Source organism: Culex quinquefasciatus, chromosome 3, assembly GCF_015732765.1.
Source record: "Culex quinquefasciatus strain JHB chromosome 3, VPISU_Cqui_1.0_pri_paternal, whole genome shotgun sequence".
In the NCBI taxonomy this organism is placed as follows: domain Eukaryota; kingdom Metazoa; phylum Arthropoda; class Insecta; order Diptera; family Culicidae; genus Culex; species Culex quinquefasciatus.
In genome coordinates, this window is record NC_051863.1 from 178,556,669 (window position 1) to 178,583,903 (window position 27,235).

Here is a 27,235-nt window from a genome sequence, read left to right on the forward strand (position 1 = left end):
ATATGTGTAGTTGTTGTGCTGGATCAATTCGATTCAAATATTTCTCCTCAATTCAAAACGAATACAAATGTTTTATTTTGTAAAAATTTAATACTTTTTAATATGTACACAAATATTTTAAATTTCCAAAATTGCTTGAACAAAAAGAAACTCTATCAGTATTCTAAAAAAAAAAAAAAATAAAAATCAGTTTAACACGTTGGAAACTACATGACCACGTAAACGCTTATTTGCGACTTGAGTTAGTTTTAGGCGTCTGTAAACAAACTCAGAGCACGAAACCACTTTGCTTATTTTCTGACGGCGCAAACCAGCAAAAGAATCTTCCAAATAGCCCTCGCGCGCGCTTCGCTCAAATCTGCAAACAGACAAGGGGATTCGACCCGCGTGATCGACCTTCCCGCTACTGCTACTGCCCCGGCATTCCCCTTCGGGTGTAAATTAATGGGTGCGAGACTCGCGGATGAGACCAACACCACCAGCAGTGGCCGTAAACGCCTCGGTGACTCACGCTCGATGATCGGCCAAAGCTGTAAAGCTTTGCAGGTATTGTTGTAATCGAACGACAACAACTCGCACACAGTTGTACGTAAGAATTCTAATAAAGATGGTAAAGTATATTAAGTTATTACAAACTAATTTTGGATGGCAGATAAAAAAAATACGTTTCGTTTAATAATAAATAAAAAAAATAACAAATTTTCACTTTATATTGAAAACGATGCCAAAAATATGATATTCTCATTTGAAAAAATCATTCAAATTTAACACAAATTGTGTATCAAATTTGTATAACTTTTCAAATCTGGAGTTTTTTTTAAAGGTCCAATAAACAAAATTTTAATTTTTTGCTTTTTGAGTGTTTTTTAATACTCCTGACTCAAGCCGTTTCACGGCGTGTTTTCTAGAACAAACATTTCAAGAAAAAATAGTCATCATTATTGTCAAATGTGTCTTATAGGAAATTTTCTCAGCTTTCCAATGCTTCTAAGAGCGAAATGTTTCATCGGGAAATTTCTGATACATCTATTTTTTAAGTTTTTTGTTCTAAATTCCTGTATTATTTATTTTAAACTTTGTAATAACTATTCTGGAAACTTGTCAAATGATGTTTTTCATGTGTCATTTACTCATCAAAATGTGCAAAATAAGGCAAAAAACAACTTTGGAGAAGGCTGCAAGTCGCTAAGTATTTTAAAAATTAAGTTTAACCGAGTTTTTGAATATATGAGATTTATTCAGAAATGAAATCATAAAACCGATTAATTAAAAGATAAAAACATAATTTTTGTTTACAAATATCACGTTTATGGTTGGATTTAGCTTGAATTAAGCTGATAAAACCGATTTTTTTATTGCAAGTTTGAGATTAGTTAGGGTATCACTAGATTTTTATGAAAAAAAATCATATTTCCTTAACCAAACATTAATGATTTGCATGGATACAAAATATGTTATATACTCAAAATTGAACTATAAATTACTGTGGCGAGCTTCAGGAGAAAAACTTTTCATGAGTAGGAAATGATTTTTATAATTTTTATTTTGTATGAAATGATCAAGGAATCAGCAATATAAAAGAAGTCTTACCTTATCTTTTTAAAACGTTTTAACTTTGATTTTTGTTTAAATAGTTTGGAAGTTTTTTGTTCTAAATTCCTTTATTTTTTATTGTTTTATTTTGTTTGATTTTTCTGTTAAATAATATTTTATTTTTGTTTAAACCAAAAAATGTATGTGGCAGTGTTTTCAACATTCAGAATTAAAACACACAAATTTTACTCCTTGATTTAAATCCATTTTCAACAGTAATTTTTTTTTTCGTTATTTCATACACATGAGAATATGACTTTTGAACCTTGCAACAGTAATTGGTAGTACATTTTCGATTTTAAATCATATTTTGGATCCATGTTCCCGGTTCATGTATGCTTTAAGTATCATATTTATTCATAAAAATCCATTAATAAACTTAACAATCTCAAACCTGCAAAATCGATTGTATCAGCTCAATAAGAACAGACGCGTGATATTTGTACACAAAAATTGTGTAATTATCTTTTAATTCTTGTAAATAATATTTTTAAGACGGTTTTATGATTTTCATTTTTGAATAAATCCCATGTATTAAAAACTCGGTTAAACTTAATTTTTAAAATGTTTTGCGATTTGCAACCTTCTCCAAAGTTGTTTCTTGCCTTATTTTGCCCATCTTGATGAGTAAATGACACATGAAAAACATGATTTGACAAGTTTTCAGAATAGTTATTATAAAGTTTACAATTAAAAATAAAGGAATTAAGAACAAAAAACATAAAAATTAGATATCTAAGAAATTTCCCGATGAAACATTGCGCTCTTAGAAGCATTGGAAAGCTGGGAAAATTTCATATAAGACACATTAGACAGTAGCGATGACTATTTTTTCTCCTTAAGGTTGCCCAGAAAACACGCCTTGCGTTTCAAAAACACCCAAAAATCAAAAACTGAAAATCTGATTTATTTGACCTTTAAAAAAACTCCAGAAGTGTTGTTGGTGTTGTTTATTTATTTTAGGTGACTTTAACCTTTTTTAAATGAAAATTGCAAATGTTTGATATCGTTTTCGAAATCATATGATTATTTTATTTAACTTATTTTGAAAATGATTTCTTACTAAAGGGGTTAAAACAAAATGTTTTTTTTTTATAATCACGATTAGAGAGCTTTCTTTTATTAGGTAATGCAGAAAATCGGATCTTTGACCCCCTCCCCCTCGTAACAATATTTCCATACAAATTAAAAAAAAACCTGTAAGGAGCGGCCACGATTTGGTGTCTTCGGCAAAGTTGAAGGTATTGATTTTTTCACAAAAAAAAATCTATTTCCCATTTTTTATGTTTTAGAGGTAAAAACAGTGTTTGTCCGTTGATCCACAGAGAATGACGGGCAAAAATTTGCCGATGAATTACACTCAAACCCCGATGATTTAACACCTACTGTTGTCAAACGAATGGGGTCACTTTTTAGTTTGACACCCCTTTTACACGGAGTTCACACGCACTATCATACGTTTGTTTTGATAGTGTGTGTATAGTTTGACTTTGATCAACCAACGCGGTACAAATTAAAAAAGTGTCAAACGAAAAAGTGACCAACCACCGGGGGTTGAGTGTATATTTTTTTTTTTCTAAATGGAAAGTCTATCCAATCATTTTTTTATGAAACAGCTTTTAAATCTAAATTTTTAATGTGAAATCTAATGTTCAATAGAAAAGTTCACTCCATAATTCAGGATAAAGCGCACCGTTTGCGCGATATAGCCACTTCAAGCATGATTTTAATTAAAATTTAGCAGATTTTATTTTTTTTCCAAAAAGTGGCCATGGGTGACCATACCTAATTTTTTTTATAAAAATTTCGTTTAAGAAACACTGAAGATTGGGCCCTTGATTACTAAAATACAGCGGATAAAAGAAAAAAAAAGAAAATTTAAGTTTTCAAAGTCGCATTCAAACATTTCTAATGCCAATATCTCAGCATCTAATGTTTAAAAAGAACGTTTGTGATGTTTTCTGATTAAAAAAAAATATTTTGGAAATTCCAGAAGGGCCAATGTTGATGTTATTTTTTTTTTCAATGCAAATTCTATAATTTGGATTTCTAATGCACAAGGGACATGTCTGAACAGTATTCACATGAAATTAGACAAATCTGAATGAAATGGAAATGTCACTAAATCACTATTTGTAGTGTTTTTTGCTCTTGATCTTGAGTATGTTCTAATAAATTATTTAAAAAAAACTGACTTAAAGGTAAAAAATCAAACTTTTCGTTTTCGAAACCACGACCCACCCATCACTATACACTTCACAACTCTCACGTGCACCACGACAGAGGGAAGAACGTTTGGCGCGATTCTGTTGTAAAGCAGCTCCAACACACACACACACATAGAACACGCAAGCCAACAAGTGTGATACTCGCTCGAACGCGCGGACAAACTCACCGGCCCAGCGCGACCGTGTCGTTAGTCTTGATCCACATTTAAAGTGCTTCGGACGTGGACGTGAATCTTCAGCCGAGCGAAAATCGAAAGCGAGAAAAATAAACTCTCAGAAACGAGTTTCCACTACTATCGGGGTGGTGTTCTGGGTACTGTGCGGGTGTGTGCGAAGGTGTTTTAAAAATATACTAAGAGTTGAGCCGAGGAGAGAGAGAGCGGCAAGGAGTGTGTCGATAAACCGTCCAAAGAAGGATCTCTGTTTTTTTTTTTGACCTGGTGAAGTCGACAATTAATCAGCCAAAATGAACTGTGGACTGTCCACGATCAAGTACCTGCTGTTCGTGTTTAACTTGTTGTGCTCGGTGAGTGTTTTGAATTATGAAATTAAAATGAAGAAAACGATTTCAAAAAAAAAACGCGAAATTACCTACCCATTAAAAATAAAAATAAAAAAACACGATAAACAGTAGTGGTAGCTGGCAGTGTGTTTGGCCGAAATCATAAAGAATGGAATGATTTCAACTTCCATTCTTTATATTAGGTGGGAAGTGCGTTTCAGTTGATGCTGGATGAGATCATCGCCTGTGACTAATGGGTGATCTTAACCTTAGTGGTGTGTTTTTCCTGTGACATAGCGAAACCTGTTTTATTTTGGAACGCACAAAAATGCGAGAAATTCAATTTCCTTCATCGTAGGATTATTATATTTCAACCTTGGTGAGGACACATTTTTTTGTTGTAAAGGGTTGCCAAATTTTACATATTAAAACAATTGGTTTTGAAACAAAGTTTATTTTATCAGAATAATAAAATAAAACTGTAAATTATTCTTGTAATTCTATACAATTGGATTTATTAAAGTGGAAAGTCCAATTAAACACCATTCATCCCATGATCCAATTCGAAGGAAAGAAATGATGCAATCTCTTTCTTAAGTAAATTTAAACTGAATCATTTTTCTGTTCTTAAGAAGTAATCTAGACGAACATAATATCTTTCTCTTCCTGAGGAAAACGTCAATATGGAGAACATTATAGTATAATGTACTGCCTTGACTCGAGGTAATTTTGTAAACTTATAAATAAACGCCAAAATACAAATTTCATGTCATTTCAAGACTGGTACATTAGGGTGGAATCGAAAATGGTTTTTTTCAGCAACACATTTTTTGGGTCCCTTTTAGGGTCCTAAACAACCTCCCAAAATTTGGGAGCGATTGGCGCAAAGCGATAGAAATTTGTATGGAAATTACTATGGGGAAACTTGCTTTTTCTCATTTTTAAATTTACAAAATTCATGTTTTATTATTTCATGAAACTAACACAGTAGAAGTATAGCCCTGAATGTCCTGAACAACTCTCCCGAAGACAGTATGGTGCTTACTTGCTTCTAACAAAAGTTACAGAGCGTTCAAGAGAGACATTTCGAAATACTCGGTAAAAATCATACTTTTTGCCAACACTGCCAAGCCAAGCGGAATCTTTCGAAAACTATAATATATTTGAGGATTTGGGGTGCAACTTAACTAAATAATGTGTTATGAACAAGTGCACGTCGATTTTATGTAAGATTCAGATGTGGGTCTCGTGGCGCAGGGGTAGCGGCTTCGGCTGCCGATCCCGATGATGCTATGAGACGCGGGTTCGATTCCCGCCTTATCCACTGAGCTTCTATCGGATGGTGAAGTAAAACGTCGGTCCCGGTTTCTCCTGTCTCGTCAGAGGCGCTGGAGCAGAAATCCCACGTTAGAGGAAGGCCATGCCCCGGGGGGCGTAGTGCCAATAGTTTCGTTTTTTTTATCAAAATATAAGAACAGTCATTCAAAATAGACTATTTTAGTTTCACTGATTATTTCAATACACTACTTTTGAAAACTCTATATCTTTTTTATGAGGCACTTTAGCACCATAGGGGAGAGTTGGGAGACTTGATCCCAAACCTGTATCTCGTCAGCATGTGGGTAAAACAATTAGCTTTGTTCTAGAAAGTTGTGGGAAATTGACTAAAACTCATTGTAGAAAACAAAGAAAACAATTAAAAAATGTTTGGATTGAGTTACACACATTTTTCTAAGAAGTGCTGCAAAAAACTTCCAAGAGATCTTTTTTCTTTGTTTTGATAAGTATAGAAAACACTCAAAAATTATTCAAAAAAATATTTTTTATACATGAATTGTTTGATAAACATATCAACTCCAAAACCCTTACGTATTTGACGTTAAATTTATCGTCATACTATTTTTACAATCAATTGTTTAAAAAAGTACGTTAAGGGAGACTTGATCCCTGCATTTTTACAGTCACTGGAATCAGCCCCAAGATTAAAAAATTTGGCTGGGTTTTCGTACATAGTTTCCTTTAGTATAGGTGTACATAGCTTGCTGCAGTTTGAACGTTTTTTCAAAAGTTTTGTAAACAAAAACTACCAGCTTTTGTAAACATGCTCAATTTAGGTCTAAAAAAGAAAATTTTAATTTTTTAAATATTTTACATGCTAAACTTGTTATATTTTGAACACAAACGTACAGGTTTAATGTGAAATTGCTGTATCTTAGAGAAAATTAAAAGTTTGGATGAATACGAAACATTTTGCTTAAGATTTCTTCAAAATGTTGAAAGGGGGAGATCAAATTACCCCCAACATTTAGAAAATGCCGGTTTAAAATATTTTTTTAAAAAGCTTGGCATTATTTGAAGAGTTTATCTGATGAAATACCCTTATCAGCCAAACATAGTTAAATGTTTAAGCTTTCAATTCATGCAAAAAGATCATAGTTTTGTGAGAAATTGACAGAGTTATGTGCGATACAAAAAGGGGATCAAGTCTCCCACTCTCCCCTACTTTCTTTGAAAGAGTTGTTCAGGACATCCAGGGCTACACTGCTAAGGTGTTGGTTTCATAAAATAATAAAACATGAATTTTGTAAATTCAAAAATGTGAAAATACTAGTTTCTCCATAGTAATTTCCATACAATTTCATTCGCTGGCGTCTCGGGCGTCGCGAGGTGCGACGCATATCTTTTTTGCCGGGGCCGATTTTTCGAAAAAATGCCAAACTTTGAAGGTCTGTACCGAGCTCTAGGATGCTCCAAACTTCAATGTTATATATACCAAAAGATGCGCAAGGATCTGGCCTACACGCCAGTGATGTTTTTGGTAAACGCATTAGTGGCCAAAATGCCTCAAAAAGTGACATTTTTGAAAAAATCTTTTTTTACGGGTTAAATCCCATTTAAAATTGAAGGGCGGAGCGCCAGCTCCTGTTACGTCCAATCAAGCTCATATTTGGGATTTAGGCTCAGTATGTCCACCGGAACAAACCCCTGAATGCCCGCCAAAAAGTCATTTTTGTTACACTCTAGTGTATACCTTTCACTAAAATGACAGTTTACAGAAGGTTTGAAAAAGGCACACTCTAGTTTAAAAAAGTTATGTGCCCTAATGAAATTTAACAAATTTAACAAAACAATAATCAAAACAAAAATAACGCGCAAACAAACCGCTCGATTTCCTCCAGCAATAAATCTTTTCCGCTCTTTTTGTTTTGTTTTGAAGTCGCAGATTCGCGCCAATCCACGACGCCATCGGCCCAACGGCAGCGTCTGCCCTTTTTGGTTATCCCAATGGGCCGGCCAAACCACGCAGTAAAATTTGAAATACGCGTATACGATGACTAATACTTGTGAGGAAGTCCTGCCTGGAACGTCATTTTTGCGGTTCCTATTTCGCAGAATTCAGGTTAATTGCTTTTTGAGTAGTTTTGTTGACGAAATCATAGACTAATATTTAAGACCAAACGTTGCATCATCTATTGTTCTTGCAAGTGTTGCCTGTAGCATTTTTGAAAATCACGACGAAGGGCGGTTGCAATTTAAAACTCCACGTTGATCTTCAATTCTGTTCAATGATTACCTCAATACCACGTGATACATTTGCACAGGTATTCGTGTGGAAATATCAGAACCGTGCGAATCGAGAATAAAGCATTTCAAGGATAGCAATACTTATTCGGTTGATGCTGCCTGCGCAAACTGCGGTGGTAGTCGTGCAGCTTGTCCAAATTGAACGAATTTACGTTTTGTTTTGAATTCACCAGACCGAAACCGTTTGCAGTTCTACAGTAAACAAAATCAGCGAAACGAACCCGATGCCTGCCCGAATGCTAATTTTATTACCTCCATCGCTGATAATATGCAGCTCTCAAGCGCAAAAAAGACGAAAATTAATTTGTTTATCTGAGGCAATTTTATCTCAATAAACCATTGAAATTCTAAACAGACAGCGAGCACTATTCTCACGTACTCCACACGCACCGCTGACCTCGACCGAACCACTTGTGGAGCGGAACCTAAAATGGCCGCCCCGCCAATATGGCGGTCGGAATGACATCACCTTAATCAGCGCGCGCGCCGGCGACGAAGCCCGTGCAACAGGAGTTGGGGCTCGTTTGGGACTTGAATGTTTGAGGAGCTGCGCAAAGATAACGAACATTTCTCAATTTGCATTTACGAGCAACGCGGTTCACTTGTCCAAGTCGTCGTTATTGTGCTCTATTGTCACACATCGACCTCACCTTTTGAACTTCACAGATCCCTCAAATTTGAGTTAAACCCTGAGATATTTAACAAAACCCGAATCTGTGAGACAACTTTTCCATGAGAATTTCAGTTTTGGCTAGTTTTAGCGGGTGCGACAAGCTAGCACGGTCACGTCGAAGTGATCAATTGGCTTTGGAATGTCAGCAGGAGCCAATGGATGATTAATGAAAATTAGCGGGAATTGTACCGTCAATTGACACTTCGTCACCGCTGCGACAGTATGCCATAGCTTCAGTTTTGTCGATTTTTTAATCTTATCAACCCGCTTATCAGAATGAGAATGGGGTCGAGTTATGTAAACATTGCAAACCGGTAAAACATGACTTACGGTGCACAAGCGTTATCAATTTTAGTAAATTGTTTGCAAAACTTGTTTGGTAAAATATTGTTTAAACACTTGAAAAGTGTTTTTAAAACTGCACTCAATATGAATGAGTCATTTGAAAAGTTATTGAAACGAGAACCTAACCTCAAGGAAGAAATTATTGATTACTAACATAGTTTTTAGTGTACGCATATGTTGCTGATAAACTTTTTTTGAGTGCTGCTGATAATGATTCATTTTGACGAAAAGGAACGCACAAAAATAATATGTGTGACACTCAGACAATTTAATCATAGAATAATTCCTACTAGACTTAGCAATTCGAAAATTTATTTTAAAAAATATGGTTAATAAACTTTGAACAGCGCCTCTCGTTTGACAGATTTTTTGGCAACACTGTTTTTGTTTGATTTGGTTTTGAAACGTCAGTGCAAACGGTGCAAACTAATCTGCCATTTCTGACAATGATCCCGAGGGGTACACCCTTACCAAAAATCATGACTTTTTGAGTTCCAAATCCCACTTTTCATACGATTTTTTGAGTTCAGGTACTACAACCATAAAAATGGTTATATGGGTTGAACTGAAAAATTCGTATGAAAAGTGGGATTTGGAACTCAAAAAATCATGATTTTTGGTAAGGGTGTAATACAATGGTTGCTTGAGAGCCAACTGTCGGATGTTGTAATTTATCTATGATTCAATGGAATTGGAGTTATAGTTTTCAAAATTTGAGTGTTTCTAAATTTCTTTGAAAGACGCGTACTTGAGCACACTTTATCCAGTAATACGAGCGGACAACAGGTCAGACTGCTGAAGGTACCCGCCTAGTTATGCTGAAACGGCGTGATCGTCAAAACGATACACCGCGTGTTTATATATAGGTTCTATACACACAACGGGCAAGCATTTGTTTATTTTCGAAGGAAAACAACCTGCTACGAAGCGAACACGATCTCCTACGGAGACCGATCGTCGTCGACTGAGTTCTAGAAGCCGTGGGCCAAAGCCAAGCCTTCCTTTCCGGTCGGCGCAGAATGGTGGAGTCAGCCAAGTTGTCGTTTATTGTGAGTGACAGACTATCCGTTTCGCTGACGGAAGAGACCAGGAAATGATTAACTGTTTCTAATACGTTGAACAATAACTCAAGTCCTTCAACCCTTGGTCTTGTTGTACTGATTGCAATAGTATGGATCATTTGCATTTCCTGTCTTATTTTAGTTCAAACATAGACTAAACTATAAGACATAACATGTTTGAGAAAAGAAGCCTGTCAGTTTGGCAACACTTTTATGACAAATCGAGAGTCAATTTCGCTGTAAATTTAGACATCTTCGATCCAATCGTGGCAGGTGGTTTGTTAATCCGTCCACGGTGAACCAAATTAATTAATCAAATATTTTGATGATCCATATTCTGCGGCTACTTTCACCAATTGCAGGTGCCAATTTGTTCCTGCGTCATGCGATCCAATATTCGAGAAGATTCTTTCTCCATCGCATTTTTTGGCACTCCCTTAACCAGACGCGATCGGCGCGCTGCTGATTCACACCGGTCTGGCAAGTGGTGATCAAATATTTAGATGTGATTAATTTGGTGGTGGTGCGGTCATGCGAGCGAACTCGTATTGGCGTGAAATTTTGGGGTTTTTACTGTGGTTATTTGGCAAGTTTAGTCAGTGTTGACATATCGTTAGTAAGTTCGTCTCAGAGGAATCGCTTTGAGTCACCCCTCGAAAATGTTGAGTTATTAAACAATGGAGTAGCAGTGTTGCTAGCTTGGCAGATTCCGACGCGTCAAAGCCTAGCCCATTTTTTTTATCTTTTTGTAGATGTACCAAGCGTTGCTCAACTCTCCGATAAGACAAGACACTGACCGTGCCCAAAATAGACGTTTGACAGCCGCGCGTAAGACACCTCGCTGTCGCGTGATTAGGTTTCCGGTAAACATTGATCAAACGTCCTTTCAACCAGAAAAGAATGAGGGGGGAAAACTGTGTCATTGACAATTCATCAAACATTAATTCCAGTCATGATTGCCGGGGAGGCATTCTTCCTCGGGGAAGGCCTTCTACATGCCATTGCTGGAGCGCCGGGGAAGCGTTGCCATCTGTCATGGCCACAGATATCGCGCGGCGTGTGCATAATTGAGGGCTGCGGTCACTCCTTTAGCGTGGATTATCGTCAAGTTCATGGTGTGGGAAATAATTTATTCGCTGCACAGCTATTTCAAGCTGGGCCGCCGAACGAGTGAGTCATTACACTCAAGGTAGTTGCTTATCTGTTGTGACTTATCAGTACAAACAACCCCTTAGTTTAGAGGCTTTCATGATTTTTCAAAAACACTTTAAATAGTTTGACAATCTTCAAACTAATTGATTAAAACCGTTCTACTTTTCCCTCGTTGAAAACCCCCTCATCAACCGACTCCGCTGAGCCAAGTCTTTGTGGCTTCTTGAAGCAGTCCAAGGCCGGCCCAACCAACCCGGCGTGTTAATTGAGAAGGTAGAGCGCGTTTACTCGTGTAAGGATTCACCGAACCGTGATACGGCATCAGCCAGCAGACTCAGCCTTCAACCCGAGACCAAGCGGGAGGAAACAATGTGTGACCTGCCCGGCTGGTTTTCGTCTGAGGAACGTCGTTTTTGTAAGGAGTACGCCAAACAATGCTGTCAAAGAAAAACGAAAGTAACCGTACGCGATTTGATAGGACAACCGAGAGGGGTCGCAACTTGTGTTTTGGTGTTGTTCCGCAATCCTATTAAATACGGCGGCGTAACGTAATGTCTCCAAAAAAGACGATTCAATATCTAGGACAGTGGTATTTTTGGAACGATAGCGAATAGTTTGCTGCGAGGGGTAACTCAAAGCGGAGTAAATGCAAAAATAAAGCTCGCAGCACTGGACTAATATTTTTTGACAGTTACACGTTTGTGTCAAAATAGTAAAATTAAAATCAAATAATTGAGTGGGGAAAATCTTCGAGTAACTATTTTCAAACGGTTAAAGATTGGTTAAAGATTTCTCCCAACATCACTTATTAAACAAAGTTTGAACAGGTGTTCAGACAAAAACTCATTATTTGTCACCTTATTTTAACATCCCAAAGTACACAGATATTTGAAAAAACGAACATGTTTCTAATCGCACTCAATCAACGGTATGATGTCAATCACGCAGTTTGAAAGTCTCCATTAGGCTGCCCCACAGTCAGTGTCAAGGTCATCGCGTGCTCTACCGCGTTTTCGATAAATTTACCCAGATGTCGCCAGCCGGGCCGCGGTTGTAACTGGGTAATATATGGGTGGGTGCAAAAAACATGATGGATAATCGTCGGCCCTTGGGTTGGTCAAACATGGAATTACTATGATTCTTGTTGTAAAAGGGTTCAACATTGTTGGTTGTATATCTGTTTTGGGTGTCTGTTTTAGAGTAGAATAATACCTTTGAACAGAACAGTCAATAATGGCAATTTTATTTTATCGTTAATGAAATAAACTACACAAACACATTAAAAATTCACTCAGATTTTTTTCTAAACTACCTAAACCCATGCAAACTGAGTAAAATTTGCCCAAATCTGACATTTGTTTACTTACCCATAATTTCAGATGTGCGTACAAGATTTTTCAAATTCGTTGTATCTGACATCTTTCAGTCTGCCATTTTTTGACAACCAGCTACACGTTAAAATTGAGTTACTAAACATTAATAATGTTTATCTCCCAGCTCACTGAAGAGTATTTTAAATTTGTCAACCTTTTTGTATCAAACATCGTTTTGCAGTGCCGTTAAAATTATTTTGTCCAACATGCAAATGATTCAAACACACGGGAATTTCCATGTGTTTAAGTGTATGACAAGATGAAAAGGCAAGGTTTTATTGACATGTGATACCGCTGATAATGGAGCAACTACAATACGGGAATGATGTGTGCTGCTTGATAACGGTGTAATTGAAAAGTCTATTCTCAGAAAAATGAATGGCGGCTATAAAATCTGATGAAGTATTGCAAGTTTGATTCCGATTTGTATATTTTTTTTTAATAAACAATAAATGACACGTTAAAGATATTTTCGTATAGTTAACTTAACAATTTTGCTCACACTCTTATTTTGACTGCATTTTTTTTTTGGGTTTTAGAAAAAAAAAATCTTTCACACAAATTGCGTCGTAAAAATACAAAGTCCCAGCAAAATGACATTCTCAAACGGCCCATTGTTTGAACAATTGTCGTTGAAATGCACATATTAACGAACAAAATTAGCGTCCTCTGTCGAAGCCAGCCAGCTTCGCTACGAGATTGGCTCTAATGACCAGACTTCCCAGTAAAAAATCTTAAACCATGATGTCATGCGCTGCCACTATTTGTCATCGTAAACTGTTTTCATATTCTACGCGTGGTATTTCGTTGTCTCGAAACCGGTTCTGGAACCGTGCTGATTTGCCGTGTTCGCGTGGTTCGTGTTCTAATTTGAGCGAATTTTCCATTTCAGCTATGCGGTATTGCACTGGTCGTCATCGGCGGCGTGTCACTGGCCAAAATTTCCGATCTGCAGCAGATTAGCGAGGACCACAACATCGTCGCCCCGTCCATCTTCTTCATCATTCTGGGTTCGGTCGTGTTCGTGATTGCGTTCTTCGGATGCTGCGGAGCCATTCGCGAGTCCTACTGCATGACCCAGACCGTGAGTATAACTACCCAATTTAGAGTTGGATGTACTCTGTGGTGAAAGTCAGAGTTAAACGTCACCTTGACACGGTGAATTGAAAACAACTAACTTTGTGTTTGAACCGCCTTTCAGTACGGATTCTTCTTGCTGATTCTGATTATTGGCCAAATCGTGATTGCTGCCCTGGTGTTCATCTACGTGGGAGATGTTCGCGAAGCGTTCAAGACCGGATTCGCTAAGATCTTCGCCGAGCGTGACCGTCAAACCAATGCCGAACTGATTGACACCATCCAGAGCAACGTAAGAAAAAGGTTGAATTCTTGGTAGAACATTAAATAATCGCACATTTTCTCCATTCCAGCTTCAATGCTGCGGAAAGTCTTCGGCCTTGGATTGGCTCGGCAACACGCCCCAATCTTGCTGCCAGTCTGGAACTGCTCCGCTGTGCGTGCCATGGCTGCGGGGTTGTACGTCTGCGCTGGGAGAATTCATCGACACGACGGGAGTGGTCCTGGGATGGGTTTCGCTTGGAGTGGCCGTCGTTGAGCTCGTCGGTCTCATTTCCGCCTGCTGCCTGGCCAACGGAATCCGCAACCGCGACAGGAGGTCTGGTTACTAATTTCAATACCAAAAAAACACCTAACAAGTTCTACCCAGTAACAGTTCCGTACACTTTAACGTTCCACACACTAAATCTAACCTAGCCAACATTCCCAAAACAAAAACAATAAACCACCCCCTTTCCGACCACAAAACAACAATCTAATCTTTCAAACTTTTTCATATTTCTTTCACAGATACGCTTAAGCTTGATGTAGTCGCTTAATGTGGGGGTAACTTGTGCTTTATGTATTTTTTTTTTTTAAACAAAATTTCATTCGCTGGCCGGGAATCAACGGAGTTAGGCGCTTATGATCCCACTCCCCCAACAACGCTCGAACAAAAACAAAACGCGTCTAAATTTTAAACCCATTCTAAAAAAAAATCAAACGGCCACATTCTCACCACTTATCAGCAAACCGATGCTCGTCCAGGATAGAAGCTTTAAGGAAACAAATCTCTCCACCGTTGCGTAGCTTTGTTTTACCGTGTACGGCGCCGCGCTGCACGCGGGTCGAAGCAGATTCGATCGCGAAATTTATGCTTTCACAAAAAGAAAACCAATCTAACATTCGCGCACAACGAGATACGAGTTTGAGTTATTTTCCAGTAACAAATTTAGTGGTTAGTCGTGTCTCTTAACACGAACAGAACATACGAATAAGATTCATTGTTATTTTCAAACAAACAGCAAATCATACCAGATAATCAACAAAAAAAAACTAAGTTGGATTAAATACAATACATTGTACATGTGAGTGAAGTATTTGTTTGGATGTATTTTGTCTATTATTTCGTGTTGAAATTTGATGCTGGGTGTCATTAAATGAGTTAAAATATCACATTCCTCAAATGGGTTTAGCAAAAATTATATGTTGTGATCGTCTGGGTTGTTTTGTCCAATGTCTAAATATATTGTGATGTTTTTGAATCAAATTCAATCGCGTTCGAAGTGGTGTGAAGTTTACAAATATGTTGCGTGCTTCGTTTGCAAATCGAATGCACTCACTCATTGGTGACTGTTATCGTGTATATTTATCATCATTTATCTAGTGTACATATCACGGCCTTATCTTTGCGAACGCCGCAGCGTCGGGGATCAATATTTAATATTTGATAATACATTTTCAGTGACATTCATTTTTTTCGGAAAAAGTACAAAAGAAGCACGCTGTGCTAATATTTGTCAGCTGCACTCGACACTTTTCTAGTCTTTTGATGTTTTAGAAGTAGAAAATATGAATATCACAAATTTCCTGAGTTTGTATCAAAAGATGTATCAATTTATTAACTAAATAAATAAATCACATTCAGGCCATTTCAAATTTTATCAGGTAATGAAAGCCGAATGATTTTACCCTAAAACGGGTATGTTTATGGCAACGTGTTGTTTTGCAAACTAACAACTGTCCAGTTCATTTGCCTACTTTTTTTGACTCAATGTCAGACTAAGTTTTAGCAAATGTCGATCTGATATCTCGTCGCCAAAACGAACCTGTCCAATTTATATATTAGGAAAGAGGTTTGACCGTGGGTTTGACACAAACAAAAATTGTGTGGAAAACAAACCACCACCCGCTTTGTGTGTGTTAGTAATTTGAAATTTTCAAGTTGCATACGAATAAACAAAGTTGGATTCTAAAATAAAGCTAAAATTTCTGATAATACTGTTCACAAAGATAAACCATATTTGTATAAGCCCAGTGACAATTTCTGGAGCAACATTTGAAAGGGGCAGTACGACATTGCTCTTACGGCCTTTCATTCCATTTGAACGCGTGTATTCCAAGGCCGTAAGAGCAATGTCGTAGCGCCCCTTTCAAATGTTGCTCCAGATTTGTACGATTACAAAGGGTTTAAAATGTATTTTTAACGGTGCACATCAACCAGAGCTTTTACACCAATATTTTTGTAACATTCATTTTAGTCTCTTAAAATCTACGAAACCTATCGAAATATATCTAGAGTTTTTTTTAAGGTTCTATGAGCTATTGTATTTCATACCTCGACTTCTGCAGATTAAGTCCTATAAACATAAGAAAGACACAAGCTTACAGGACCTTTTCAAAAAAACATCTCTGGATATGTATATAAAACTTATTCAAAAAAAAAACAGATATATTTCTATTCTATACCGTTTACAACATTATTTGCAACAAAAGTTTGACAATTTTCACAATCAAGTTGTTGCTAGATTGGGTCCGTAAGTTTAAAAATGTTGGTAGCTTATGCACCCTTAAATCAATTTTGAAAAATTAACTTTGTAGGGATTATGGGTTGCAGGATTGAATATGTAATAAATTATTAAATGAGTACACTCGAACCCCGATGGTTTGACACCAACTGTTGTCAAACGAACGGGGTCACTTTTTAGTTTGACACCCCTTTTTACACGGAGTTCACACACACTACCAAACGTTTGATTTGATAGTGTGCGTGAGTGCCGTGTAGAAAGTGACAGTTCGTCACTTTTTAGTTTGACTTTGACCAACCAACGGGGCACAAACTAAAAAAGTGTCAAACGATAAAGTGACCAACCACCGGGGGTTGAGTGTATTGATTATAAGATTGATATAATTCATAAATAAGAGTTTAGAGCACAACAAAAAGTGCGCACCTTCATGAATATTGCCTTGTAAGCTGACATATTGCGGATTAAGTGCGAGAGCGCGCTAGCGAACTGCGAGAGAGAACAACGAGCGAGAAAACAACGAGATGCGCGCGGCCGGCGAAAGAGATATTGTCCGTTTCTTTCGGAGGTACACGCCGCGCGGCATTTCAGAATGTGCCGTAGACACTGTTGCCAACTTGGTTGCCAACGATTTTCTACACTTTTGGTGCAATAAAGAACATTTCCGGCAACAATGCCATGCAATTCGAAGAAGAAGATCAACAAAAACAAAACGCACAGTATGGGATTTGACAGCGCGCATTTGCCGAAAATGCGGCGCGTCGTTTCGAGGCTGGTTTGCCGCGTGTCTTTTTCGGGAATACGCGCAATAATGAAGACCACTCCCACCCAGTCACGAAATATTCTAGCAGAGCTGGTTCTGTCAGAATCCTGCTAGAACGGCGGAACATTTCTGCTAGAATCCTGTAAGAATATCCAGCTCTGTAAGAACTCTGATAGAATCCTGCTAGAACGTCGTGACTGGGCATTAGTTTATCCCTCTCAATATTTTTTTCAATTTATTTAAAAAAATGTTTTCTGAGATATTTTTTGGACGCGCTTTACGCTTCTATTTTGGGTGTTTAAAAACAATTATGACCTTCAGACGCCATCAAACGCTTGTGTAAAATATAAACAAAATTTTTAGTGAAATCATTTATGGTTAAATACCGCCTCAATTTTGTAGCTAAAATAACTCAAATTGTTTAAACACTTGAAGAGGTGAAATGTTTACCGAAAATTTAAAATGATAAAAAAGTTTTCAAGATAAAGTGCGATTTATTCTACAAGTTCAAAAAAGGTTGAATAACAAACCAAGACAGCCCAGTGATTGTTGCTTCACCGAATGCAACCAAGGGTCGTATTCAATTAGAAAAATGATGGGAGTTCGGATAAGCAAATCGTTAATGAGTTACTTTCAAATGAGGAATTTGTGTTCAAAGAAAGGCACAGGAAAGACAATTGAGGTAAAATATTAAAAGTTATATTGTTTTAAATTGATATAAATTTTATAAAAATAATCGCCAACAGCTTCCGGAGGAGCCCACCAATTGCTGCATGTCCGGGTGTCAGAACTGCGTTTGGATTCAGTATGCAAGTGAGTTGACGAAAATACTTGACGACGGCGGTGAACAGGCTCGGGAGATTGTAATGCAGAAAATTTCAGACCCAAGCTTGAAAATGTTCCTGCGGATGGAGTTGCAAAACTTGGACAGTGCTAAAAACGATGCTCCGAGAGAGCCTAAATCAAGTTAGATAGTCTATTAGATAGAAAATTTATCAGTAGAAATAATAAATTTAATTGTGAGTGTTAAAGTGTACATAAAAAGATGATTTGAAAAATAAATGAAACGATAGCTTTCAAATTGAAAACAGCAATAAATTATGAAACACTTGTGAAATACCTAAATCATACCGTGTTCCCCTATGTCGACAGTTTCTTCCATTCGTTAGCTTTCACAACCACTGGGCAGCTGTCAGACGTTCGGCAATCAAATTGTCAACACTGTCAGTGGCTTGTTTTGATTGTTCGTGCTGCATTGAAGTTACGTAAAATTGCCTTTTTCCTCAAGATTTCGGTAAGTTATTTTCCTAAATTCTCTGTAATTACTGAATATTTCTTGGTAAATGCGGTCTCGTTATCGAATATAAGATTATGACAAGATAATGAGCATTTTAGACAGTTGGTTGCTACGAGAATCGCCTTCTTAATCTTACAAATTCAAAGTGTTTATAATCTCCTTCAAATTTTAGGCAAAATGAGTTTGGTAAAAGCAAACTACTACGACAGCCCGGAGGGTTCCGACCTGTTCGGGAAGATGGTGGCCACCAACAAGTACGCGGTGGCCGCCGGCTTGGGCTGGTCCTCCGTCGAGGTGTTGATGATTTCCAAACCGAAGGGTGTCATTCCGACGCTTGGTCGCTACGTATACTTCACCGGTCCGTTCATCGGGATTGCTTCCGCCTTCACTGTGGGAGCGTACGCGGCCAACCGGCTGCGCGGCAAGGATGACACGTGAGTACCACCGATGGTTCAGAGGAACGCGTTTTTTTCTGGTTGTTCTTGGTAGGATTTTTGAACTTTAACTAGAGATCACTTTTTTAAAATTATCAACTTTGAAAACTTGATCTAATGATACCTCGTTCCGTTAGTACGCACTTGTTCAGCCTCTGTTTCAACAGCATGTCATAAGTTCTAAAGTGCAAAATCCAGTGGTACGCCGACGACCACAAAATGAAGTGCCGACTAGCGAATCTGACTCCAGCTCTCCTAAAAGACCTAATTCCATAAAAGATATGTGAAATGATTGAAATCAAATTTGCAGGCATTTTTTTTGCTAGACAAAGGGCAGTATTTAGAAGGCAGGGTAATGTAAAACAAGAACTGTTCAAACCTTTCAGATAAAACAGGTAATATTTTAAGCGAACTAAAAAAAATTAAATTATTCGCTCTACAGCATTGCCTTGGCGTTCTCGATTGCGAGATTCCTACTCGTAACTAAGTGTCCGGAGGCTTGATTGTTGAGGCAATTGCAAACCTCTTTTTACACCTTAGCTTCCATCCACCCCGGGATTCGAACTGACGACCTTTGGATTGCTAGTCCAACTGCCTACCAGCGACTCCACCGAGACAGGACCCAGGGAGACGACTCCTACACCTGGACTGAGCTAACGACCTAACCTTTTAGGTTAGTCCGGGGCCAACATTTACTTCCCGTCCGACGGAAGGCGTGATCAGACAAATCTCGTCTCGAAAAATGCCACCGGGACCTTCTGGGATCGAACCCAGGCCGACGGTGAGAGGCAATCACGCTTACCTCTACTCCCGGCGCGAACTATGAACTTTATTTAGATTTATCCTTTTTGCCTTCCTTATTTTACTGAGGAAAGGCTATAAAATCACTCCGAAAATGAACTTTTTAATTAGACCTCCTAGACCTACCTTCATTTGTAAATATCGACTAAGAATCACCAGCTGAGAAAATGTCTGTGTGTTTGGCTGTATGTAGACATGTGTACCAAATCAATGTCACTGGAATATCTCGTCACAGGCTCAACCGATTTTAGCCGGAATGGTTTTAATCGATCCGTCTTAACGTCCCCTAAGTTGCTATTTAAATTCATGCAGTTTTATCATTTATTTAAAAAGTTAGAAGACCTTTAAGTTGGCGTATGAATTTTCAAGATTTGACTTACCTATCTTAAATTTAAAGCAGTTTAAAAAATGGTCTGAATTCACATAACCACAACTGGTCGGGTCTGATCGCCACGAAAAAGCCGTGTAGAGGGATGCCATTTTCCTCAAAGGCCGTGTCTGTATAATCTTGACAAAAAGTCTGTAGGTAGTCTTTTTTTTTTACTCATCACTTATTTTTATTAGGACCTCTTAGATGCTGCGAACGTTAGGGGAGATCCATAAACTATGTAGACACCTTAGGGGGGTTGGAATCACTCTATAAATGAGAGGAAGGCACCAACCACCTAAAGGTGTATTAATTAACGTTTTGCCTTCTTCACCTCCTGAGGCAAGGCTATAAAATCACTCGAAAAATGAACTTCTTAAATACACCTCCTAGATATACCTTCACGTATACCTATCGACTCAGAATCAAATTCTGAACAAATGTCTGTGGGGATATGTGTAGACACGATTTTTTCCACACGATTATCTCAGAACTGACTGAACCGATTTTGGCCGGATCCGCCTTATTCTGTTCGTTTTGGGGTCCCCTAAGACCATATTAAATTTTATTTTGTTTAGTAAAGTATTTAAAAAGTTATGCCGTTTTTTTATTATATTTGATGATTTAAAAAAAGAAGGGTAATGATTCGAGGAAAACACAAAATTCATGGAGATTTACCCTTCTTCTTTACATGAATATTTAAAGATTAAAAAATGAAAAGAGAATCCAATGAATTTCATTTTTTAATCTTATAAAAATTAACCATTTGTTTCGAAAAAACAACAACAACAAACATTTCTGCGGAATGGTTCATTGAATGAGTATTGCGGTTCAGAGCAAGATTATACATCAAATCATCGTGCCTTAAGTTAAACTTTTGTTTTCAAACCAGTTTGCTGTAGATTTGTATTGAAATTATGAAATTTAGCATAAAATAAATATAAGTAGCAAAATTGCCAAATACAGCCATCTGCACCAATTTCCGGTGAGGGAAAACTGATAATGGGGTAATTCATGCGTTCCAAACTGTCAAAATTCCAAAATGTTATTAAAAATTTTCGATGTGATGCTATTGTTCGTGTTTGAAGTTTCGAGCCGAGACTCTGCCACAAACAAACTGACAAAAAGTGCGAGTTTGTTTGTTTGTTTGTTTGTCATAGTCTAAAATCTCCTTAAATCAACAATTATTAGCTCGTTTTCAATGAGATTTCTCATAAAATTGATAAATAACTCGATTAAATATCGAGAAGTTCAAATTAAGTTATCTAAAACAAATTAGGAAATAAGTTTAAAGTCTGTCTTTTCAAATTATTTGTCTGGTTTTGCGCCATTTTGGAAACAGCAACTTGAAAATAAGCTCTAAATTACTTAAAACAGTGCCAAATATTCAATATTACACCCATTTAAAATGTTAGTCTTGATTTGATTTTTTTTAAATATTGTATTTGAAAAGATCGGAAAATTTCACGTATATTTCATATTTTAACATTGAAAATCGGACCATTAGTTGCTGAGATATCGACATTAGCAAATGGTGGGTTGTTTGGGTGAGACTAAGAAAACATCAATTTTCCTGTTTTTAAACTTTTGCATGGCAATATCTAAGCAACGGGTCGTATCAACAAAGTTTCAAAAAGCTAAATATACAGAATTTTCTAAGCTTTTCAAAAATATTTTTTTCAAAAGTGGGCACTAATTTTGAAAAATGAAAAACTGCCACTTTGTTCAAAAAAAGTCACCTAAAAATGGATTTAACTTGAAAACGGTGCACTATATCAAAATTTCACTACAGTACTTTTTGATTGCAAATTTGGTTTTACATCAAAAAAATGAAGTTAAAAATATTTTGCGACCAATATTTCGATTTTTTTTTAATCAGTGTTGATTAAAAAATTCATAACTCGGTCAAAGATTTTTTACACAACCTGGATATTTCTTTAAAGCTGGCATTTGATGTCCTCTAAAACATATCAAAAAATGAAAAAAAAATAAAAAAGTGTTTTTTTGCAAATCATGTTTTAGTGAAAAAAAGTTAAATAAAAAATCGAAATTTTATCCAAAAGAGTTGAACCAGCCTCCGGCTGAAAAACTCTATAATAAAGAATAATAAAAAAATCACAATTTTTTTACCATGTAACATTTTTTTCCAGTATATTTCGTATCCATACCTACAACTTTGCCGAAGACAACAAATCGATCAAAAAATTCCTTCGAAAGATACAGATTTTTGAATTTTCATACATCATTTTTGTATGTACAGCTGGACAGTATGGAAAATTATATGGACAAACTAATGATGCAAAATGGTTTCTTTTGGCATACACAGCAAAAAAAAGTGTAAATTTGGAAGGTTTAATTTTAGAAGGTTGAATATTACCTCTTTAATGATGTAATTTTACCTCAATTTAGACTGAAAATGCGACATTACACAAGAATAGTGGTAAAATTACACATTTTTCTGACATATAAGATGTACCCCTTTTCAGATGTAATATTACCATGATTTTTTTTCTGTGTACCGAAGGCACCGAAAAAGTTTCAGCCGGATAAAAAATACAAAAAAAATCGAATGACCGAAATCTGAAAGAACTGCTCGTTAGGCTTCATGCATAAAGTACGTCACGCTAAAATCAGCCAAAATTTACCCCCTCCCCCTCCCCCCCTTTGTCACGCTTTCCCTATACTCATAACACGCAATGTCACACTTTCTCAGACCCCCTCCCTCCTAGAGCGTGACATACTGTATGGATGACGCCTTACAAATTTTTCATATAATAATTTTAGAATTGATTCCAGTTAGTGTAGAAGACATTTTAAAATTTTAAAGTTTCTGAAATAAATTATTCTTCTAAATATTTCACCGCCTCTTCCAGCCTCAACTACGTGGTCGGTGCGTTCGCGGCCGGTGGCGTGTACGGCGCCTGGAAGCGCAACGTGGTGGCCGGCCTCGTGACCGGACTCTTCTTCAGCATCGCCGGCGCCGTCAAGAAGAACTCGATCGAAAAGGGCTGGGAGTTCTTCCCGGAACCCAAGAAGCACGGCGTCGGGGCGCTCAACCCGGCCCGGTACGACTTTACGCTGACCCAGGAACGCGAACGAAACTGGACCAAGTAAGCCCGCACTGGCTGACTGCTTGGTTTGACTCTAGAAATACAGCGCTGTACAAAGGAAGGTGTTTTTGTTTAATGATTTGTGAAGAAAAGCTCCCTGGTTGTTTTGTTGTTGGTTCTAACAAAAAGTGGATCACTTTATTCGCTCGAATTTGGCCCGGCCACCATTCCATGGCGTTTTTTATTAAGCTGTCTCCGGTCGGAATACCAATCAGGTAAGAAACCGGTGTGCGAAAATTACGTCGTTTGAATTTGAACAGATCGTTGATCCAGCCAGCCAGCCAGCAGCAGCAGCGTGCGGGTTGAACTCGTGGAATGAAGGAAAGGCCAAACGGCTTTAATGGCCCATTCTATTACTTTCTATGAAGCCCCTTCTTGAATAAAAGACCTAAAAAATGCGAACAACAATGAGCGAGCGAAAGGAGGATTGCAACCGGTGAGATTGCGCCGAACCTTTTGTCTAATGTCTTTCGGGGGTCGCATACGAATGGCCAAGTTATGCTGGGCTGCAGCAACACAACACAGCACAATGGGCGCGATCATATCGTATAGTCGACGATGATAAAAGTAGGTAAACAGGTGGGACCACTTTGGACGACGGCGACTGGCCGACCGTGTAAATGGCAGGTTCCTCAAGAATGTGCAAGTTTGGTAGTTTCAAGGGGAGGGGACCAATTCGATGATTGACGCAAATAATCTTTGGATACTAAATTGAGTCACCTTTCTCTAATAACTAAGAAAATTCTTAAATCTAAAAAAATCCACTAGAATAATTTTGATAAAGCATGGAAACGATCGTATGCATCGAAGAACGTGACCAAGTTCGACCAAGAGCCACAAAACTCCAAAGAGTGCACCAACAAAAGCTAGCCAGACTCACAGAATGTAAAAGCTTTCCGGTTTAAGCCGTGTAGCCGTACATGAATAAATTATCAAAGTAGATCTTTTCGTTTAGCCGCGAGTCACCACCGTGGTCGCTCTTTTCCATCCTCTTCTTCTTCAATATCAAATCCCTTTCCGACTCTAAATCGATTGCTCCACTATAGAAGTGTAAGCTCGTTCAGTAACGACCCGGGCACGATTTGGACCCGATTTTATGACCGCCGTCGTTCGGAACGAAACGGAAATTTCGCCAAGGTGGTTATCTAACGTCGAGCTGGCTGGCTGGTTCGTGATGGCGATCGAATTGGGGCCCCGGTTGGTGACGTGGAACGGGCATTTAAAGTGTCCACGCTGCTGTTGCTGCTGCCGAAAAGCCGCCGTGCTCCCGATTAGAAGAGGTGGAAGATGAAGGAAAGCAACGCGACCAGTTGATTTAGCTTTGTATAGTAACACGACCACAACAGTGAAGCGTTTTTCAAGGCCCGATGTTGACCAAAATGAATCGGCAAACAGATGTAGGGTCCGTAGCTGTGTGGTGGTCGTAGCGATTTAGGTAGGTATATATTGTGTTTTGAAAAGCTGGTCAAATAAGATTTATAAATTGAGAAAATTGTGTTGAAGAAATAAAGTTAAATATTATTATTGTATTTCTTAAGTTCATCTGCAAAAAGCTTTACAGATAGATGTGTGCCTAAACAATCCACATTATTGTTTAGTTTCAAAGTTTTAATCAAAACAGCCCTTTTTGATTAAAATTTAGCTTTAAGTCCGAAAATCTCGAAAAAAAAACATGTGAAAAAAATTAAATCAAGACTAACATTTTAAAAAAGCCAAACTTTGAATATTATGCCCATTAAAAATGCTAGTATTGATTTATTTTTTTTCAAAATATTTTTTTCGAAAAGATCGGAAAATTTCACGAATGTTTCATGTATTAACATTGAAAATCGGACCATTAATTGCTGAGATATGGTCATTAGAAAATGGTGGGCTGATTGGGTGAGACTTAGAAAACTTCAATTTTTGTGTTTCTTTTTCTTTAAGCCGCTGTATCTCAGCAACCAGAGGTCCAATCTTCAATGTCTCTTAGACAATTTTATAGCAAATTTTCTGAACTTTTCAAAAAAAATATTTTTAGAAATGTTCACTCATGGTCACTATTTTTAAAAATTGAAAAACTGCAAATATTTTGCTAAAATCAAACTTTCGGTGGCAATATCTTGAAAACGAAGCCCTTTATCAAAAAATCTGTAGCGTACTTTTCGATTGCAAATTCAATTTTGCATAAAAAAATGAGGTCAAAAAAATTTTATGTATGAAATTTCGATTTTTTCCAAAAATCACCAGTTTTTCAAAAAATCATAACTCGGCGGCAGATTTTTTGACCATGTTTCTCTATAGCTCAAAAGTTGCGGATTTTGTCCCTAAAACATATCAAAAATCTCGAAAATCAAAAAATACGTATTTTGGGAATTTGAGTTTTGTGAAAAAAGTTAATAAAAAATCGGGAAATTTTTTTCCGTGTACCTATTTTTTCTAAATAGTCCTTAACAATACCTACAACTTTGCCGAAGACACCAAATTGATCAAAAATTCCTTCAAAAGTTACAGATTTTCGAATATTTACGTACCATTTTTGTATGAACAGCTGCCAAATTTGTATGGAAATTTATATGGACAAACTAATGATGCAAAATGGCTTCTTTGGTCATAGGGAAGGCCCCCACAAAGTTTGAGCCAAATCAAAAAATACAAATAAAATCCATTTCCGGTTTTGGTAGAGAATTGCTCATGTAAGTTTATGGAACTTTACTAAAATAAAGTGAAGAACTACTCATTTTGGATCAAAAATTAGGGGGGTCCAATATAGGACAACGAAAATCCAAACTTTTCCAAAAGTGGACCCCTGTTAATTAAACCTTCAAAAAATGAAGAAAACTGTGTATTTAAGCAAAAGTTCCTCTTAAACATACAATAAATGCTTGTTGTTATCAACCTAAACGCATATTTTGTTCAATTATGAGTATAAATATAGCTGTTTTCATGTTAAAAGTACCAAAAATGCTGAAGCCGTAAGAATTAAAAATTAATCAAAACTATAGTTAATTGTACTTAACCGAAGTATCATAATTTCAGTTTGAAATGATATTTTATAATAATAAATCAATAACAAAACATTTTTTTTTAATAAACGTGCGTGGTTTTATCAGCAACTGTAAACAAATCTATTGTTTATTTTCGGTCAACCATTTATGCAATTAATATGGAAAAATTTGCATAAAAATTACTTTGTTCAATTATTTTTATTTTTACAGTAGTTTTTAAAACGTTTTCCCTGATCTTTTTCGGAAATAAATTTGTTTAAATGTCTGTTAGGTGTTTTCGTTGTTTAAAGCCAAATTTGTTAACAAAACATGTTTGCTTATGATGAAAAGTGAGCAAAATCCATCTTTTATTCATTATATCTATCATTAGACTTACACCATGCATCAAAACATCAAAAATCGGTTAAATTTGGTATAAAAATAACAGTTTGCCTATAGTGGACCCGCGTCCACAATTGGATTATGGACCCGGGTCCACTATAGGAAAAGGGGGTCCACAACAGGCAACAAAAACTTTTTTTTCAATTGGCTATTTTTCTGCTCAAAAACAAATAACTGATGAAACAAATAGTCAAAATTGTTCAAAAGACTTTAAATTTCATTGTTTTGTAAAAAAGTGCTTAAAATATTGAAATTTGGTGAAAAATGTGCTTCGGCTCTACTAGGGGGTCCACTAATGGTTAAAATATCCTAACTAAATTCTTTATGCAATTAAAATATATTTTATTTTTAATGTTGCCGTTAAACTTTTTTTGTGAGTATGGTTAAATTACTACTATACATAAAGCTTGATCTTCAATTTTCGGAAAACTTAGATATCAAATAAAATCCAAAATTTAAAAACATTTTTACGTTTTAAAAACATAAAGAAAATTTTGAAATTGCAAAAAAAATAATCCAAGAAATTTAGATTTATTGCAAAACTGTTTAAAAGAATTGTCTCTTCAAACATTAATTTAAAAAAAAAAACATTGATAACATTGATATAAAAAAAAACAATATCAAAAATTACAAAATTAAAAAGGGAACCAGGCAATTTTTTTTTATGAATTTCTTGATATTTTTCTAAATCCTTTGAATGAATAATTTCAGCAATTATGTTTT

The 27,235-nt window shown here is 36.8% G+C and overlaps 2 protein-coding genes and 1 long non-coding RNA gene across 4 annotated transcripts; all 3 read left to right on the top strand.

The window, feature by feature from the left end:
- Positions 1 to 3,995: 3,995 nt before the first annotated feature.
- LOC6043970 (23 kDa integral membrane protein) lies at positions 3,996 to 14,947 on the top strand. Of its 2 annotated transcripts, XM_038263028.1 has the most exons (5): positions 3,997 to 4,347; positions 13,405 to 13,596; positions 13,714 to 13,881; positions 13,943 to 14,187; positions 14,379 to 14,947. In XM_038263028.1, the coding sequence occupies exons 1-5, from the start codon at positions 4,288 to 4,290 to the stop codon at positions 14,386 to 14,388; spliced, it is 675 nt and encodes a 224-aa protein (XP_038118956.1). In that variant the 5' UTR covers positions 3,997 to 4,287; the 3' UTR covers positions 14,389 to 14,947. The 2 variants fall into 2 exon arrangements, with proteins under 2 accessions (XP_038118955.1, XP_038118956.1); XM_038263027.1 differs by lacking the exon at positions 14,379 to 14,947 and having other exon boundaries at positions 3,996 to 4,347; positions 13,943 to 14,342.
- Positions 14,948 to 17,463: 2,516 nt separating this feature from the next.
- Positions 17,464 to 17,953, top strand: LOC119769721. The gene is made up of 2 exons (XR_005278500.1): positions 17,464 to 17,817; positions 17,882 to 17,953. It is a non-coding gene; the product is annotated as an uncharacterized LOC119769721 (long non-coding RNA).
- A 363-nt stretch (positions 17,954 to 18,316) lies between these two features.
- Positions 18,317 to 23,205, top strand: LOC6043971. Its single transcript, XM_001861516.2, has 3 exons — positions 18,317 to 18,429; positions 18,605 to 18,866; positions 22,908 to 23,205. The coding sequence occupies exons 2-3, from the start codon at positions 18,610 to 18,612 to the stop codon at positions 23,146 to 23,148; spliced, it is 498 nt and encodes a 165-aa protein (XP_001861551.1). The 5' UTR covers positions 18,317 to 18,429; positions 18,605 to 18,609; the 3' UTR covers positions 23,149 to 23,205.
- Positions 23,206 to 27,235: the final 4,030 nt, after the last annotated feature.

Excerpts from the sequence above, each read along its gene's own strand:
- LOC6043970 (XM_038263027.1), top strand. The coding sequence starts at position 4,288 with ATGAACTGTGGACTGTCCACGATCAAGTACCTGCTGTTCGTGTTTAAC. Across the intron at positions 13,597-13,713 it reads CCTACTGCATGACCCAGACC|TACGGATTCTTCTTGCTGAT; the intron begins GTGAGTATAACT and ends ACCGCCTTTCAG. Across the intron at positions 13,882-13,942 it reads TTGACACCATCCAGAGCAAC|CTTCAATGCTGCGGAAAGTC; the intron begins GTAAGAAAAAGG and ends TCTCCATTCCAG.
- LOC6043971 (XM_001861516.2), top strand. The coding sequence starts at position 18,610 with ATGAGTTTGGTAAAAGCAAACTACTACGACAGCCCGGAGGGTTCCGAC. Across the intron at positions 18,867-22,907 it reads CTGCGCGGCAAGGATGACAC|CCTCAACTACGTGGTCGGTG; the intron begins GTGAGTACCACC and ends CGCCTCTTCCAG.